The 18,978-nt window shown below is 39.1% G+C and overlaps 1 protein-coding gene across 1 annotated transcript; it reads right to left on the reverse strand.

Annotated features, from left to right (window-relative positions):
• Positions 1-499: 499 nt before the first annotated feature.
• On the reverse strand, positions 500-18,978 carry PLAA (phospholipase A2 activating protein). The gene is made up of 14 exons (XM_082783024.1): positions 18,739-18,978; positions 17,793-17,986; positions 15,995-16,095; positions 15,785-15,905; positions 15,242-15,409; positions 14,077-14,212; positions 13,390-13,559; positions 12,255-12,412; positions 11,082-11,301; positions 8,947-9,015; positions 7,352-7,423; positions 6,589-6,690; positions 4,386-4,550; positions 500-2,899 (listed from the first exon to the last, which is right to left on the reverse strand). Exons 1-14 carry the CDS (start codon positions 18,888-18,890, stop codon positions 2,334-2,336), a joined length of 2,394 nt encoding a protein of 797 aa, XP_082639150.1. The 5' UTR covers positions 18,891-18,978; the 3' UTR covers positions 500-2,333.

Below are 18,978 nucleotides of genomic sequence, written 5' to 3' on the forward strand. Positions count from 1 at the left end.
TTATCTGAGGGTTGCTGATGTAGACAGAAGGCCAGCTCTGAGTGCTGTGCCAGCATCCTCTGGTCTCAAGAGGTCGCACGGTGTGGTCCTGTCTTGCTCTTTTCCTGGGCACGGATTTAACATCCTTTCACTGAAGTGAAACCTTAAAGCAAGCAGCGCTAGGGAGTGTGGTCACTTTTCACTTTTACCTCCACTGCCAGCTACTATTGCACGTCTCTGTGGAGACACCCTCCAAAGAAGGTTCCTGTGGAGATGGAATCAAATGTTCCCAATTTCTCTGTTCTCTCACACAGTGCAAAATTACCAAACTGCCAGATATCACAAAACTCCGTAGCAGAATCTGGCCTTCTATCCAAACGTTTTCATGCAGCTTGATTTATCTTGATACATACTGCTGCAGCCCCCAGTGAAGGATTTTCTGCTATGCCAAATCATTTCCCTGCAAATTAAATCTAAGTGCATTTTGTATCATCTCTTAATATACCAGTTGTTGGAGTTGCCAGAGTATGTTTATTAACATAAACATTATTTTTGGTCTGGGAAATTCATGACAATTTTCACGTAGAGGTAATCAGTAACAGAGTAATCCCACAATAACAGAAGCAAAAAGGTAAATGAGTATAGGTTTCTTAGAATAGCACAAGTACAAACACAGTTAAAGAGCACACAATATGTCAGAACTAATTTCAAGAACAATTGTATACCAGGCAACCGAAACTCAACAGACAGGCACATCATTTCACAGAAATATTTCCTGAAGATAGTTTCTTAGGATAGCTTCAGAGTTTCCTAGGAAGGTATCTTTTTTTTTTTTTTCGTTTTTTTTTTTTTTTTTCCCCCTATTGGTAAGCACTGTAAATCCTGAATGATGTCATGGAGTGTCGAGTGTCTCACGCTTGAGCCCACAATGGATCAAACATGAAAAATGGTGGCTAAGGCCATGATCAAGGCTGTTGACAAGGATATGTATCTGAAAATCCGTCAGAACTGTAATGACACAAGAGTGCAACTACAGAGCTGAGTATGTGTATATATAGATCCGGCAAACAAGGTTTGCTGGAAGTAACATAGTAATTCATATACTTTAGTGGAGATTGAGGGGAAAAAAAGCTCTTGGTCACAACACCTTTCATAGCTGGCACAGCTGATGCAGACAAGTATTGTGATGAAGAGCTCATATGCCAGATACAATTATCCATTTCTCCATGTTTCCCATCCATGAGTCTATATAAAATGCAACTTATTTTAAATCTTTTATTTTTCTTAAGAGACATGCGGAACATTGACCATCCTAGCTTTATCTTAACCCTAAACAAAAGTGTAATATATGCAGTTTTTCAATCCTTCAGGCACAAAAATATGCATAGGAAAACAGAAATTGTCACTAGTAATCTTACTAAATTTTAAGCAGATAGAGTTGGAATGACTAGTAAAAAATAATATCCCCTTTTCGAAGTGAACATCTTAGATCTGCTGGAAGACCCGTAAAATATCTCCCCTTTTCAAACTCACCACAGGTATCGTTAAAGCTACTTCATAAAACTGCACATTTCTAGTTTCCACAGTTGTCTGTACTATACACCTAAGTTTCCCTCCCACTCTCAACATAACCCATTTTTTATTGTCTAAATATATTCTGCCATACTTTAAAATAAGACTGTTGCTATACTAGTAAGATGTTCTTGTGCATTAAAAGCTGAAGTCATGTAAAAGACTTGTAGAGGTTTAGGAAATTTTGCAAACAAGATATTCACTTATCACTGAAGCACTATGTCTATACATCAGTTCAATGTTCTACCCCTCAAAAAGCCACCTATTTCTAGGTTTAGAAAAAAAAAAAAAAAAAAGATACAGGAAGAGCCCTATTAGGTTTTATAAGGAAGTAGAAAAAAGATGATGGAAAATTACACGAATGCCACTTCCTTACTAGCATATTTGACCAGAGTTAATACAGCCAGTGTTAACTAATAAAGTGATGAAGAGCACCATTGAACTTAACAGCTCTCAGGGCTCCTTCTCTGGTGCCAAACACCGTGGTCAAGAAACAGTCCTTACACTGAATTGGGGAAACTTGGCTTGGGTGCAGATGAGATGGTATCACTGGATCACATCTAGATGACCTTTAAGCACTTGCAGATCTATTTCAATCTGAGCTACAACAGAAGGGCTTCCTGCAAAGATCCTGTGCACTGCAGACTTCAGAAAAGCAGTCAAATGAAAAACAGTGTAAAAAGTTTTATTTGCTCTGTAACTCACAACAAATCAAGTCATCCACAGTATTTTCTCAGTTATATTCTGCATACACTGTATTTCCCAAGTGCTAATTAACACGATTACAGCAGATTAAGAACAAACCTACAGCATTCCTTTACTTTAGCCGGTTCTGATACAGAGGCATATTTTTTTATTTGGGAGTCAACTCCAAGAGACTTAGCTAATTGCACAGCATTTGTATCATCACTGATTAGCGTCCCCAGAGCCACAAGCAGTCTAAAAACAGCTTCAAGATCTTGAACAACTTCCATAACTGTGTTGATTACTGATAAACATTGAACTTTGCCCTCAGTGTTGTTGACTTTATGTAAACATACAGCATAGTTCAACGTCAGTGTGGCAAATGCAATGTGGATATTCTTATTATTGCCTGATGCAACTTCTATTGCTTGTGTCATTATTTCATCCCTCTGTTCCATCAAAAGCTTCTGGCCTGCCTGGTTGACAAAGCAATTGCAAAGAGCTCTAAGTGTCAACAGCTGGTTTGCTTGCTTTCCTCCAGGGTTCAGAAATTTGAGGAGAAGGCGGATAAATTGCACATGATCCTTTTCACCACAGAAGTTCGCATTCACAGTGGGATGCCTGACAGACAATCTAAGAATGTCTAGAGCTGGAAAGACAATATCTAAGAAACAAAAAAAATGTTTTAGTATTAGAATTGCATTATGTGCAAACATGCTGGTGAGTTTATTTCTGTTGGAGATACTCTTAAATCCCTAGCTTTCAGAACAGACAGTAACAGTTTCATGCAGAAAGTCAGATAAACCACAAATTATCAAAAAGTCATAAAAAGGTCGCACTGACAAACCATACTACTAATACTTCCAATAATGACAGAAAAAAAATATGCTCCTTCAGATTGACACAGATCTTTTCAAGCAAGTCTTAGAAATCTTTCCTAAAAGCTGATCACTAACGCTGAAGGCAAATGCTGAACACAAAATACGCATAGTGACTAATCCAAAAACGTTTCTCAAAACTTAACTCAGTTACTGATTATTCCTGTACAGGCAGCGTATCAATTTGTCCTCACTCCATATCTTACAGTTTAGTGTAACTACCGAACTGTCTGCAGGAGAATGATGCTTTTAGGCTATCTTCAGCTGTTGGATATAACTTAAAAGAAAAATAAAAGATATTCTCAACTGATCAGCTGGGTATCATTAAGGAACCTAAATTTATAGTTTGTTCAGCAGTTCCTCTCAACTTCTCTGAATTTCAAATATATTTGGCTCTTCATGGCTACCACCACTATCCCACGCTTACAAACATAGCTAGGAAGCTGAACCTGCTGAGCTACCCACTGAGCAGTTTTTCCTGCAGATATGCAGCACGTTGAGAATTAAGACTTTGTACAATATAAAGTCTGATATGAAGACATTAGCCACCACCAGTTCCCAGCGCTACAGAATATAGCTTAAGTAATGTTATCCAATGAACAGCAATTTTTAATAAAAACAGTATTCTTCCTGTTAATAAACTTTTAACCTCAATTTTAAGAAAGCAGTTCATTTTAAACTGCATATTTAGCTATCCGTACATGCAACGCATCCTGTTTTTCCAGAATATTTACAAACAAAATAGTCTTTCCAACTGGTCCATCAGTACTGAAAATGTTATGTTATTAAATCAAATCACCTCCACTTGCATTTGTGTTATTTCAGTAATCCAGACCACATAAACTAACTTCAGTAACTTCCAACTTCCACCATACTAAACAAGATATACATTTGAGATATTTCTTTTTCCTATAACTTACCTCTGTAATTTAATCTCTCATTTGATAGCAAGTTAGGACTCCAACTTTACACTTCTTTGCTCTATTTCCTAATAAGTTTCACAGCTCTGTCTTGAGGAAGCTCCTACTAACGAAATAACTGCAATCGATGTTTATATCAGGTGTCTCTTTTATCTTTACTGTTGTGCCAACAAAAGCAAACTGACTGCTAACTACCAATTCTCTGTTCTGTAAATAACTGTATGTCCTCTTCTGGGTTCTGTTTGGGTTATAGACTTTAGGAGACAGACTGTAACAGCCAGCAATAGTGTTCTGGTTCATGGTGGAAGTACCGATGAAACAACAATATAAACAAATAATTTCAAGTGTCTACCTTCTGGCCAGTTAACTGCTCTCCATAACGTTTGAAGCTGTTGAGGTGTAGGCGTTTCTGCAGAGCTGTTACATGTTGCAGACAATAACTTTTCTAGCATTATCAAGTCATCTTCTGTAAGCTTTTGTTCTTCAGTTGCAGTACCATTAAGTTCCTTTAGTTTGCCTGTAAGACCAATAAAAAGGTACAGTTTTCTGACATTACAGCTTAACAAATCCAGATCTTCAATAAAATACTACGCTACAAAACACTTCAAAAAGAAGTTACAACTATTAAGATTGTTTAAAAATCTTTAATGAAACATTACTTCTCATCATTTCATCATATTTCTAAGTTTAATCATCACAGCAGGTGATGCTATAAAGCTTCTTCAATATTGAATCATTATGCTTCAATATTCGCATCTAAGCCTATGTGTAGGCACAGATGCAGAAAAGCATCCTAAGACCAATAGCTGTCAAAACTGAAATGTGATTCCTCTTTACTATTAGGGAGTAGAAACGAACTATTGAAACAAATGTATCAGGATAGTATGATCAGTATTTGTAGTTTCATTTGCTTAAGTGCCACACGCAAAATATGATTGCACCTTGTTATGTATTCAAGCTTCAATCTAAATTAAAATCCAAGTCTTGGAAGTGGTATTATAATGTACAGCATTGAGCACCTGGCAATTGTGGTTCTTCCAGAATTGATGAGGGCCATATCAATAAACATGCCAGCAGGCAATATTACATTAGTACATCTTTATGTAATGAGTCTTAGAGCATGCACAAAAGTGAACTGTTTGCCCATTATGAAAAAAACATACAGCTATTAAATCTAGCCCTGTCCAGCTATATTTACAAATGTATTTAACCATGCACTGTTATAGGACTGCAGGAAACTCAGTAAATGTAGTTATCAGATTTCAAGCCTAAAAAAACCAAACCACCACATTAGGTCTATACTTAATTATCTCTGAAGAACACCGAACAGAAAGAAACAATTGCAGTATGTTTTGGGGATTAAATAAAAGTCGCTGCTTTGCTGCAACAGAATATGAAAGTCAACCATTCTTGAAGTTCTCCTTCTTAGTAAGTTCTGGACAAAGTTTTACTGCAAAATGTAAGCAAAACTAGGAGGAGGCTAGATCTTTTTATTAGTGACAACCTCATTTAAAAAAAAAAAAAAAAAAAGTTTGTGAATCTCTTATCACCCTGAACAAGCATAACCCTGCCCACCATAAAGAATACAGAGAAAGAGGGTATGACCAACTGAAGACTGACAAATACTTTTAAATAGAAAACGAATCCTGAACAATATGTAGGACAATAGAAAAAACAGTCAGCAGTCTGTCCTCTGCAAGAAGTTGGATAAAGGTGAAGGTATATGTTTTTTAAAAAGCAGTTCTTAAGTTTACTCATCAGACTACCTATAACATTTTCAAGTCCTGCATATAAAGCAGAGAGAAGGAAGGAAGAAATGGAAAAAAAGATTAGTAAAAGAATTTTAATGTGGAGATTCAGGGCAGGTACTGTATTTTCCTGCACTGTGGATGCAAACTAGTATACATAATCATACTAAAGCACTCCACAGAAACACAGTGAAACAAACTGAAGACAAATGGTACAGATTCTGTAGAATAGCTATGGGAAGTACAGAAGAGACTGTAGAATAGCAATAAAGATGGGGAAAGATGGAGAAATAGAAGGCAACAGCAACATTTATCAGAAGTGTGTAGTATTACTATACACTATTTTCTTTTTCTGTAATGCTGAATGTTCTGCTTAAATACAGAAGAGACCCTCTGAACCTGTGAAACTGCAGAATGCCTCACTTTAACACAGCTTAGATCACACTGTATGGCAACCTAGTGAACTGAAACTTTCATGTGCAAAACCAGAAAGAGACTGCATATGATGCACATATCCAGAAGCTGAAAAAAAATGCTCAGTGTTCCAGCTTGGTAAACAAGACATGGAACAGCAGACATAAGCTAACGGGGGAAAAGAAATTATATTCTGCATTAGATAGGAGTTCTTCTGAAAATTAATTGTATTCCTAAGCCTTCAAATCCTTAAAGTAATTAATGTAATTTTAAAAGGTCAAAACTGAGAATGAGTAGTAAAGCTATAGGAAATAATTGAGCTTTTTGAAAAGATCAAAAATTAAGTCACTTCAAACAAAACAAAAAAGCCATCCTTGAAATTAAAATACTGACCCAATATCTGTGTAGGATTGGCCTGGTCAAAGGTGACAGCATCTTTCTTCGGGAAATAAATATTTTCAGCTTTTGCTGCAGCAGATTGGTAAGCGCCCGTTCCTACATAAAGGAAATAAAAGAAGTTCAACAGCATATCAAAGTGTTTGACATAGAACAATACCCTACCAGTATGTCTAGATGGTGTCCAAAGGAGAGTAACAATGATGGTGAAGGGTACTGGAGGGGAAGATGCATGAGGACCTCTGGCGTCACTTGCTTTCAGCTTAGAGACAAGGAGACTGAGTCTGCAGCTTCCACAGAAGGGGAGCGGAGGGGCAGGTGCTGAGCTCTGTTCCCTGGGGACAGCGACAGGACCTGAGGGAACAGCACGGAGCTGGGACAGGGGAGGGACAGGCTGGGGGTTAGGGAAAGGGTCTGCACCCAGAGGTGGTCGGGCACTGGGATGGGCTCCCCAGGGCAGCAGTCACAGTACCAAGCTTCTGGAGCTCAAGAAGCATTTGGACAGTGTGCTCAGATTTTATTTTTGGATGAGATGGGAGGTGGATACAATGGGTCCTTCTGACTCAGGGTATTCTGATTCTCTGATTCCTACATGTAAAAGGCTTTGTTTCCCTTATTTTCTCAGTAATTTCTAAAATAATTGGTTTCAATCTGCTCATTATGCTTAATTAAACATAAATTTGCAACAGCATAGAATTCATGTCAAAAGAAAAAAAAAAAAGATCAGTGATGCTTTTTATAAACAGGCCTCATTTCTTACCTGTATATGGATCAACCCCACCCATTGGGGCTACTGCATTTGACGCGGAACCAGGAACATAGCGACCAGCACCTGAATGGGGAGGTTAGACTTTTTAAACACCACCAGTGGTAAAGAGGTAACATACCCACTTTCAGCCACTAGTTTTAAAATATCACTACTAAGGGTGTTATTTTGCTCTATGATAATTAAAAAGAAGTCCTTCAACTCTTCCTGAAATTTAAGGATTTTATCTGAATGCATGTGTAAGCATGGTGCTGGCAGTGGCAGCACGCACAAGCTAAGTGACCCACTGCTGAGAGACGTTCTGTCGTGCTCCCTGGCACCACTGCTGCCAAAACCCTTGGTGCAGGCAGAGGGTGCTGATGCCCAGGCCTGGCCTCTCCCTCTGCCTGGGGTACTGTTAGCGTCTCCTCAAGGAGCTGGGTTTTGGATGTGGTGCTGAGTCCTCAGGTGAAGGAGCTGCAGGGACAGGTGACAAGGCTGTGAACTATCAGTTCAGAAGAGACTGGCAAGGTGTTTGTATCTGCAGACAGAGCCCGAGTCACAAAATGCAAGGGAGAAGACAGCTGGAGATCATAGTGGGAGAGGTATGGAGAAAGACTGCCAAGATGGGGAATACTGTGGCTTTTGGCAACAGCAGGAAGGCTTCTGCTCCATATGTAGATCTGCACCTGCAGAGCAGACACTGTGCCCTGGCAGTGTTGAGGACAAACACCCAAAAGGGTGTTTGAGAACAGAGCCAGCTGAGACTGCACCTAATATCCGCAGAAATGGGAAAGGCAAGCAGTGGTGGGCAGCCTCCTTCTGCAGGGTATGGAGGCACCCATCTACTGATGTGACCTGTTACCTTGAGAGGTTGGTTGTTTGCTAGGAACCAGGATCCAGAAAGTCACAGAGACTGCCACAGCTTGCCAGGCCTTCAAATTTTTACCCCTGCTACTCTTCCACCCAGGCATCAATTATAATGCCATGAAAGACCTGGAGAGTATCAAGCAGCAAAAGAGCCCCAAGGACAAGTCTATGATTACAGGACCCTCTCCAAGGAGCAAAAACTATTAAGAAAGATAGTGTGTCTTTGTAAACAGGCTCATCACTATGAGAAGGGCTTTTAACTAGCAAAGACAGGAAGGGTTGGAATCTGAAATTTAGCACGGAAGGTACCAGTAACAGCCACATAAGATAAAAAGAGTAATAGGATAAAAACAAAAAACAAAACAAAACAAAACAAAACAAAAAAAAAAAAAAAGAAAAAAAACTAACTCTACGAAAATAGCCAATCCCAAGCTGGTCATGCATATAAGAGATGACAAAACGTAAGGTTTGAGAACTTAGTCCTCTACTGTAAAGGACAGAGTGGCACGAGGCAGACCAGACAAGCAGAGAGCTTTCTCCTCTACTAAACAGGTCTGGACAGGCTTTGACGTTTTTCACACCAGTGGAGACCACCTAACCAGTCTATCCCACACAGCTGCCCCAAAGGGAGCACTGCAACAAAGAGGGCTCTGGAGCCGAACACACGGCAACTGAATGTGGTAACATACCTTAAATGCTGGCAAGACAAATTTCAGTAAGAGGTATGAATTTTACGTTACCTGTAAATGGATCTGCCCCAGGTACCGTACTTGATCCAGATGAAGAGCCTGGAACATAACGTCCAGCACCTGGTGAAACATACACCGCTTGATGTTACTAAAGTACTAATATTTTCAAACAGATGCAACTCAGAAATGAAGCCAAAAACATCAAGTATGTCTCATGTCTTACTGTGGTGTTATGACAAATTTAATCCCCTCCACATACAGTTCTGTCAACATTGAACAAATTCTTCCTAATAATTTCAGGGCCCAAACTTTGTTTTCTAGGATATAAACACTGTGCATTTGGACACAGACAAATCAAAGGTATATGCATAAGTTTATACAACTGCAGTTCCATGAGATACATTTGAACCTGACTAACGGCCTGTATTCTTATTTGTAGTTCAATGCAGGAGTAAGATCTAGAATTATTTTCACTTTTTGTTCCTGCCTTCAACTTGGTAAAACTGGTTGAAATCTGGTTTATTTTGTAATACAATAGACAGGATGTAATCAATTAGCACATTTCAACTGGTAATTAACTTTTTATAGTTCTCATTCACTGTCTGAAAAAGGGTCATTTATGTATTTCACTCAGTTTCATCCTTTGTCTAGTTGATTTTTTGTATTTCTTTCATTGCCTTAACAGCATCTGGCTACCTGTTACCCTAATATAAAAGGCTGGATTTTCTTACATTGGGAAACTGAGCCTAGGCTGAAAAATACAACCAGCCTGATTAGCATTTTGTTGAAAGATTTGATCTGACAAATATCTCACAGAGTTGACAAGTTTTTGCATTTTTGTTACATCTGTCTGTGCCATGCCCTCCATGATTTGAGGACATGAAAGTCCTATACAGGAAGTTGAAGTTGAGGAACTGGGACACTGAAATCTGGATGATCAGACTGAGTTGGACTAAAAACTGGCTGAATAGATGTGCCCAGAAGCTGGTATTCAGTGGCAGGACATCTAGCTGGTAACCAGTAACTAGCACTGTACCCCAAATGCCAGTAGTGGATTCGATCTTGTTTCACATCTTCATTAATGATCTGGATGATGTGGTGGAGTGTATCCTCAGCAAGTTTGCACAAAAATGAGCGGATTGGCTGATTCTCCAGAGGGCTATTTTACCATCCAGAGAGATCTGGACAGTCTGGATATAAGGGCTGACAGAAACCTCTTTTAAGTTTGACAAGAAGTCCTATACCCGGGGAGGAACAACCACCAAGAACCAGTATGTGCTAGGGACTACTGAAAGCAGGTTGGCAGAAAATGGACACCAAGTTGAACATGAGCCCGTGATCTGGCCACACTGCAAAGGAGGCTAATGGTATCCCAGGCTGCGTTAGGCGAAGTACTACCAGCAGGAGGAGGCAGATAATTCTTCCCCCTTCTACTCAGCACTGAGAAGGCCATGTTTGAAGTGTTGTGTCCAGTTCTAGGCTCCCTGGTGTAAGAGAAACATGGACATAACAGAGAGTATAACAAAGGGCCACAAATATGATGAAGAGAATCATGGCTGAACCATCTCTCTTATGAGGGAAGATTTGAAAGACGGAACTATTCAGCCTGGAGGAGGCTCAGGTGGAGTCTTAGCAATGTATATAAATAGCTAGAGAAAGTGTGCAGAGAAGACAAAGTCAGTCTCTTTTCAGTGGTGCCCAGTGACAGAACAAGGGGCAATGGAAGTGAAATGAAACACAGGAGGTTCTGTCAGAACATCAGGAAATCCCTCCTCATTGTTCAGGTAACTTAGCACTGAAAGAGGTTCCTCAGAGAAGCTGTGGAGTCTCCCAGGCTGGAGGTACTGAGTAGGCACCAGGAAAACTGACTCCAGGTGGTCCTGCCTGAGCTTGGGGGTTAGACCAGGCAGCCTCCAGAAGGCAGCTTTCCAACCTCAGCCATTCTGTGACTTGGAAGTCTGCTTGTGAAATGACCCAAGCTGCTAGTCAAATATTCAATAATAGGTTTCAAGTTGCACTACAGCATACAAAATACTCTGACACATTCTGCCACATTCATGCCCTACCCTTGTGAAGAAATATACTTACAGGGAAACTCAGTGCATAATATAACATGTTACAGTACACATCTTTACCCCTTTGTTACTTAACTTTTTAGTTGTGCACCATGAAGTTTAAATTTTTACCTGTAAAGGGATCTGAAAATTGTGTATTTGTATTTAACAGTGTTTGTCCCTTAGTGTTGTCCATAATAAACTTGGCCACCTGATCCAGAAACATTGGATTTAGATCATTCTTTTGCAGGAAGTTGTATGCAGTCAGCCAAGGATCATCAGTTATGTTGTATGGCAGTTTGTAGGAAGGTCCATTTTCATTTACATCGATAGTGAAAACATAATCATACTCCTTTAAGTAGAATAAAAACAAGAACATATGAGAACTTTGTCAACACATTTGGCATAGAGATGTACCACACGCAGACTAATAATGACCCAGGGCTAAGCCTGTAAACATTAATAACGCTACTTGCAGATTGTATCAACAGCAGTCTCCAACAGAGGCTGGAAATAAAAGCCATTGAAGCTGCACCTTACACTTCCCAGAATTCTGTATCTCAGGAAAAGCAGGCTAGAACAATAGATCATGACAATGTATGTATAGATATATTACGAAGTAACAAAATGCATCACGTAACACTCATGGTCAGCTGTGGCTGCCTAAAGAGGTACAGGGTCATCACATGCCTCAAAAAAACTTCAGGCCAGAACAAACACTTCTACTACTAAAAAAGAACCAAATCCTAAGACTTCTTTAAAGCATACAAGAGAAAATTAGTCTCTGAAACGCATTTTTTAAGTGGTGGCACAAGACAGATCTGTGTACACGTCACTACAGGAAATGTTCACTTTTTATCTGTCTTTACTCTCAAAAGACAAAGAAAAGGGTCACATGAAGCCTGGTACCTAATATTTCAGGTGACCCTTGCACCTCTCATTCTACATTGTAGGGTTCTCTCCTTTTGGAAGGGCAGTTAAAACTAACTTTACAATGTATTAACAATAAATACTAGAGATCTTGACCCTTTCTTTAATAGCTGGCAGTTGACCTTTCTGCAACATAATTTGTTTCTGCTAGCTTGCTGGTTTTACAAAATGCATTTCAAAGGTAAAACAGAAAATATTCATAATTCTACCTCTCAGTTTTAATAGATCAAAGACGTACAAAGAAGTATCAACAAATTCCTGTTTCCTAATTTACATTTTAGCTAAGTAAAGACCAGGATTATTTTTTTTTTTTTCAAACGTGAAATTACACATCTAACGTTGAAAGGAGTAAAGCTTATTAAAGGTTGTATATACCTTTCCTTCAAATAAAACCTTTCCAGACGTTTGTTGCGTGGCTCCAGAAGAACCAACGACATCACCAATCTTTATCCATCTTCCTTCACTAACACTCCACTGATATGCTTCAACTTTCCCATTGTCTTTAATGAGCCGTGTCTGTCCATCTCTTGTTCCTGCAGACAGGAATATTTAACAGTTTTAAGAAATCTAAGAGTATGATTTACTTTAGAGGAGAAAAATAATGTCTTAAATAGCACTCCAGTTTAAGAATGAAAAGATGGTTCACCAGGATTTGAGGTCACAGCGTATCAAACTAGATACATGTAGTATCAAACTAGATACTACATGTTACAACAAGAAGAGTGGAAATTCTGTGAATAGCATTTTATGGTTACAGTAATGGTATATGCCACCAGACTAAGTCATGAAAGCAGTCCTTAAGTATTTCAAAAGTTCACCATTTTCCCAGGGAGGTGACAAGCAAGAAAGATGATACTCTCTCCCATGGTCTAACAAGATGGGAAGCTTCAATTTTAAGATTTATACCACTTGCCGATCAGAGCCAAGGGATGAGGTTATTTCACCTGGGGAAAAATATTTGTCTATTTAAGAGTAATCTTAACTACCAATGCTTCCAACTGTATCCCCTGTAACTTCCTGAGTACCTAGAAACTCTAAAGTGAGTTGATCAAGACAAACTGTTCTTCAAGATGAAAGCTAAAGCATAGTATTTGTCTACTTTTCCTTAGGAAAAAAATTCTAGTCCTTTTGCAAAGTACATGACTGTCTTTTATTATTGACACAGGTGGCATAATAGATCTAAAACATCTTGAATACACTGCAGTGTCCTGTAACTGAGTTTTTTCTAAGTTATTTTGTAAGAGAAGTATTTTAGCCACTTTAGTCTAGAAAACACACATGTATATGTTAAGATGTACACATACAGACACGTACACCTAAATATTTAAACTAGTCTTGACTCCAAAAGAGGAGATGAAAGGAAAGCAGAGCAAAATTGAGCTGTTTTCTTTTGTAACTCTACTGAACATGGTCAAAGCTTCCCCCCCACCACAGAATTTATGGAAAGTTTCAGTACCTCAGAACTAAGATCCAGAGGCAACTCTGACATAACAGAGGTAACATAACTTACCAGGTTCCTTAAGATGTTCTTTTCCAGGAAGGTCTTCAGCATTAATATCCCCTAAATCGCCAGTTTTAGGGTCAATGGATGCTTGGGAAAGCTCATTTTCAAAAGCTTGAATCTCCTCAGCACTCGCTGTTCTTTCCGAAGACTCTGTAAACACCCGTACAAATCCATCACTGAAGAGAGACAAAAACATTCAAAAAGAAATATTATTTTAAATGGCAAAATGATTACATACATTCTAATAGTGACTTCCATGTCATGAGAAACCATCATTACTTCTAATAACCCTCTGCATTTTTTTTTTATAAAAAGAATTTGCCCTCATGCTAAAAAAAGCCCATAGGAAGACTTACATGGGTAACGTGAAACCCAATCTGTAGTACAGCTTTAAAGTCAAATTAGGATACGCCTATCAAATGTGTTCTTTATACAGTATCTGCAAGTCTATTCTCAGTCTACTCATAGTTTACCACATTACCAAGGAACTTACTCTTTAACTGTGTAATTCAATACCATAAGAATGACTTTTTGGCTGAATTATAGCACATACTTAAATTTAATCCCCACACACACTTTCATAACTGTATTTTCAAATATAATCAGAAATGAAAATCAAAGTGATGCACAAAATTTCACCCAGAGTTTTGCAAATTTAGATTTGAAAATGTACTGGGAATAAAACCTGGATACCTTGCACCAACTACAATGTCACCATTATCCAACACACAGCAGCACCACACAGACTGAGCTGGGAGTCTGATTGTTTGAGCACATTCCCCTTGTTTCCATATTCTAAGAGATCTGTCCTCTCCAGTAGTTACAAAATCTGCAAAGGAAAAAATAAAAAAGCTTTTAAAATGTATTTTCGTGTATTATGATAGTAGATGCCTTTTTACAACTTAGTATCTAAAAATTAAAATAGCAAAAGAACTTTTCTACAATTCAATACTTCTCTCAATCACAAGAAGAGAGCTAAAAGAAAGCCACTGCAGAGCTATCTTCTCAAAAAAAAAAAAAAGAAGTGCATAAATTGCAGACTGAGCAGCCAGACAGGGAACAAAATTGTCTGTGACAAAAGATCACCTCCTCCTTCAAATTGTTTAAACAAAAAACTTGGGAACTATCATTATTTTGTCTTACACTGCACTTCCAGAGTACCACAGTTCAGGAAACATGCATAAGGCATTCTCAAAAGCAGAGATCGAACTTCAGGCATCTCCTCTACGAGGGGTTTCAAGACGGAAGAGATTTATGATGTACACATGTCATACCTACACATTCACTTTACCCTCCGAACAAATGTGCAAGTCCATTTGTACGCATACACTACACAAAGGTCACTGACTTAGAATTTCTTCTGCAACCATCTGCGACAGCCAGTTCTGAACCTCCAAACCTCTAGCTCTAAAAACAAACGCATAAGGCATATAGAGAAAATCCCTGAACTAAACTATTTATAAACTACTTTGAAAACTTCCTGTGCAAGTATTGAAATTTGTATTACGTCAAACTGCTAAGCCACACAAACCATTTTAACACCCTGAAACAGTGCTGAAATACAAGTGGCAACCCAGATGGTATTTTGTCCATTTGTTTGCCAAAGTTTCACTTGAGCTTTATAATTAGGTTTAATCTAGGACCTTTCATCTCACCTCAAAGAGCAAGTCTGCCAGAGACATGATTTTCTGTCAATCACAGAAATTTCTTATTACTTACACAAAAAGAAAAAAAATAAAAAAGTGAATGAAACACTACCCGAGTTCTTTGGTTATGGCAGCTCCATTGAACTACTGAATGCCTCATCTGCCATTTTATTTTGGAACGATATGGGCTAAATCTCAAAAAATAAACTTACCTTTACAATGAGGGAAAACAGATATGCTGTATATATAATTTGTATGTCCATAATACACCTGCAGACACTTGCCAGAGATCTGCCACCTTCGAACACTAGCATCATTAGCACAGGAAAGGAATTCCATTTCACTGAGAATGGCTAACCCTCTCACACAATCTTCATGTCCTTTGTAAAAGAAAGGAAAACTTTTAATGGTGCTTTTCTTTCCATTACCAGCAGCATACCATTTCACACACCTATATATACTGATAACCAATTTTCATTATGGAAGCACTCAAAAAAAAAAAAAAAAAAAAAAAAAAAAAAAAAAAAGCAATTCATTGCTTAATATCTTGTGGAAATAAGAAGTACAATGCTTATAGAAGGGATGTGATTTCCAGGCAACCTGAGATACTTTAGAAATTCTGCCTAAAAATGGTTCAATTTACATAAGGCTTCGAGTTTTTTGTTTGTTTTTGTTTTTTTTTTGTTTGTTTTGTTTTGTTCTGCTTTGTTTTTTTTGTTAATCTTGATGAAACTACTAACTGCAACAATATTTACCAGTGAATGTTCTTTCACATCTGCCTGCCTTCCACAGCTTTATGGTTTTGTCAGCTGAACCGGTCAACATTAATCCCTGTTCAGGCAGTATTTTCACTGCCCATATTGCAGCTGTGTGACCCTGAAAAATAAAATAAAATAAGGACAACAATATTGTTAGACTTGTAAAAGTCAGTATGTATTTTATATTCATGCAGAAGAACTTCATACCTGTAATGTCATCATACATCTGTCATGCAACCAGACTTTGGCTGTTGTATCCCATGATCCACTTAATAATGTGCCAAATTTTCCAGATGAAAGGCTGCAAACTGGAATAAACATTCAGATCAACAATGACACGTCTCTTGCACTGTAGCAAATCTTATGCTAGCAATTTTAAATTAATTATTTAAGGACTTCTGCTTGGTATTAAAAGCATACCTAACATCGAGGAGTTCAGGGAAAGATTAAGTGTAGAGATACAGCAACCTAGAAAGGAACCACTTAAAAATCTCCTCACTTCAGATGAGGAAACTGCAAATCTTTTTACCATTCATATTCCATAATTTCTTTCTGTACCTGATCTCTTCTCAAGAGAAAATACGTTGACAAGCAGCACAGATAATCAAGAAAAATTATTAATACAAGGATTTAGATTTAAGATTACCAACAAAGTCAAGATTTCATCAACATTATCGGGTTATGTCCTCACAGAACAAGACTTCATGCCAAAAATACTTCACTCTTCTTCTTGGATGGCAAAATCATACCACCGAGAAACTGTACTAACATTTGAAGATTTATTTAACATGGATATGATTTGCAAATGCTCCACTAATGCAGAGCTATAAAACTGAAAAAGAATAGTGCTAATAAAGCACAATAAAAACTATACAAAGTAACAACAATAAAAACTATACAAAGTATACAAAACTATATAAGCCATAAACAGAATTCACTGTCCATCTGAAAATTCAAAAAAGAAAGCACGGCCTTTTGTTTCTTGACTCTGTAATCTGATTTTCCTTTTTTGAATGTTTTGCATTACTGCAAGAATTGCCTCAAATACTTTCTTGTAATGGAATCAATAACATACCTCATATAATGCCTCATCCCCTTTTGCACCTCTGGAGGGAACATGCCAACTATTCTTTTATCTACTCAATCATCCTAGGTTTCCTTTTATAGAGTGTAAATTATTCCATACCTTCTGACACACTGACATTATTCTGGTATCATTTTACCTGTTTCTCAGAGCAGCCCAAGAGGCTTATAATGCAGAGACAGAAATTTTTGGTGCTGTGTTACTTTCAAGCTGGTCTCAAGAGCCCTTACTTAATATAGTAAAAGAGATCCAAAACCTTCCAGTCTTGAAGTGATTACTTCTGACACCCCATAATTACAAGATGATGCTGTTCAAAAGTCTTTAAAATACTAGATCAGCTCATGAAAAAATAAACTTAGCATGCTACTGTAAAAATTGCCCAACCTTTTATTTGATGGCTCAAGAAAAGTTATCGGTTTAATATGTCACACGCTGCACTGACCTGACTAAAGAGATGAACTTTCTGCAGTGACCTTTTAGGCTTCACCACATATTTAAAGCACCAATTAATATGAGATCCCCATTTAGATAATGAAATGGGCAGTGAACATTTGTTTATTTAGGAAGCTCGCTTCTTCTATTTCTGTGTATTTTTATATATGTGTATATATCTTACTTCAGAGAAGATGAAATTAACTGCTTCAACCCTTGACAACAGGGCCACCATTCTGTGAATTGCCATGTGATCACTTATGCATCAAATGCTCAAACACCGATCAGTGTTAACTCAGAAGTCATTGTGACAAGCTGTCACTGTGTGAAATGAAATTATAAAAAAAGCTATTTTACACACGCCATAATCAGAAAGTTAGGTACATTAAGTATCAAAGAAATTACAATTCAGTTTTATAACTTCGTTTCCTGTCTAATGAACCTCATTAACGTTTATATAATAAACTCAAAAAAAATATTACTACATACCTGCATTCTTATGACCCTTAAGGACGTAAAGGGGAGCTGTGCTGTCAACTGTGAAAATGCAAATATTATGATCATTGCCACCAGTTGCAATCAGCCCACGAGGATAGAGGTCACTTGGAGGTATGATGCACACACAAGATACAAAATTTGAGTGGCCACGCATACAGTGCATTTCAGTAAAACCCCTGTTAAGACTAAACATATGCAATAATCAGTTGAGAGTCATGACAGAAACAGTACTTTTTTTGAGGCACTGAACTACACCGGGCATTTTATATTCCAGCTCTTGAATTAGTAACTATCCTTGCAGCGTGCCTACTCTGGATGACCTAGAAAGAATGAAAACTTGGAGAAAAACTGCACTCCAGCATTCCAGACCAAAAAGCAGTATTTAAAGCTCTCCACGTACTTTTTTTTTTTTTTTTTTTTTTCCCCAGTCACAGAATCCTGGTATAACTTCATTTTGTTGTTTACTGCTCAGTTGCAAACACTGTGCCCCCAGTTTCACAGGATCACAGCGCAGTTTGGGTTGGAAGGGACCTCAAAGGCCACCCAGTTTCAACCCCTTGCCATGGGGGGGGGGGGACACCTCCCACCAGACCAGGCAGCCGACAGCCCAGCCCAACCTGGTGTTGGGCACCTCCAGGGACGGGGCACCCTCAGCTTCCCTGCACGTTCTGGCGCCTCACCCCCCCCCACGGCGGGGAATTGCTTCATCACACCCACCCTAAACACCAAACTTTCGGCTTAAAGCTGCTCCCCCTTGCCTCGTCGCTCCCTGATAAACAGCCCTTTCGCATCTCCAGGTACAGCTCGGCATTTAACCAAAATTTCACCACACGCAGCTGCATTTGTGAGACCTCCCCCCCCCCCTCCACCTCCACCACCACCACCACACGAGTAACGGCCGGCGTCCGCCGGGGGGGGGGGGGGGGGCAGCGCTCACCCGTCGGGAGCCCAGAGCCGCGCCGTGCGGTCGCGGGAGACGGAGACGAAGCCGCCGTCGGGGAAGATGCCTCGGGCGAGGCCGCGCACGTCCTGCTGGTGGCCGGGCAGCGAGCAGCGCAGCCGGTAGGCGCCGCCGGCGTCGCCCGCCATGGCCGTGAGAGCGGCGGAGGCCCTGACGCAGCAGCTCCCCGCCCGCCGCCACTGCCGGAACGCGCCGCGCTCCGCGCCGGAAGAGGAG

Source organism: Aythya marila (assembly GCF_965140915.1).
Source record: "Aythya marila genome assembly, chromosome: Z".
NCBI lineage: Eukaryota > Metazoa > Chordata > Aves > Anseriformes > Anatidae > Aythya > Aythya marila.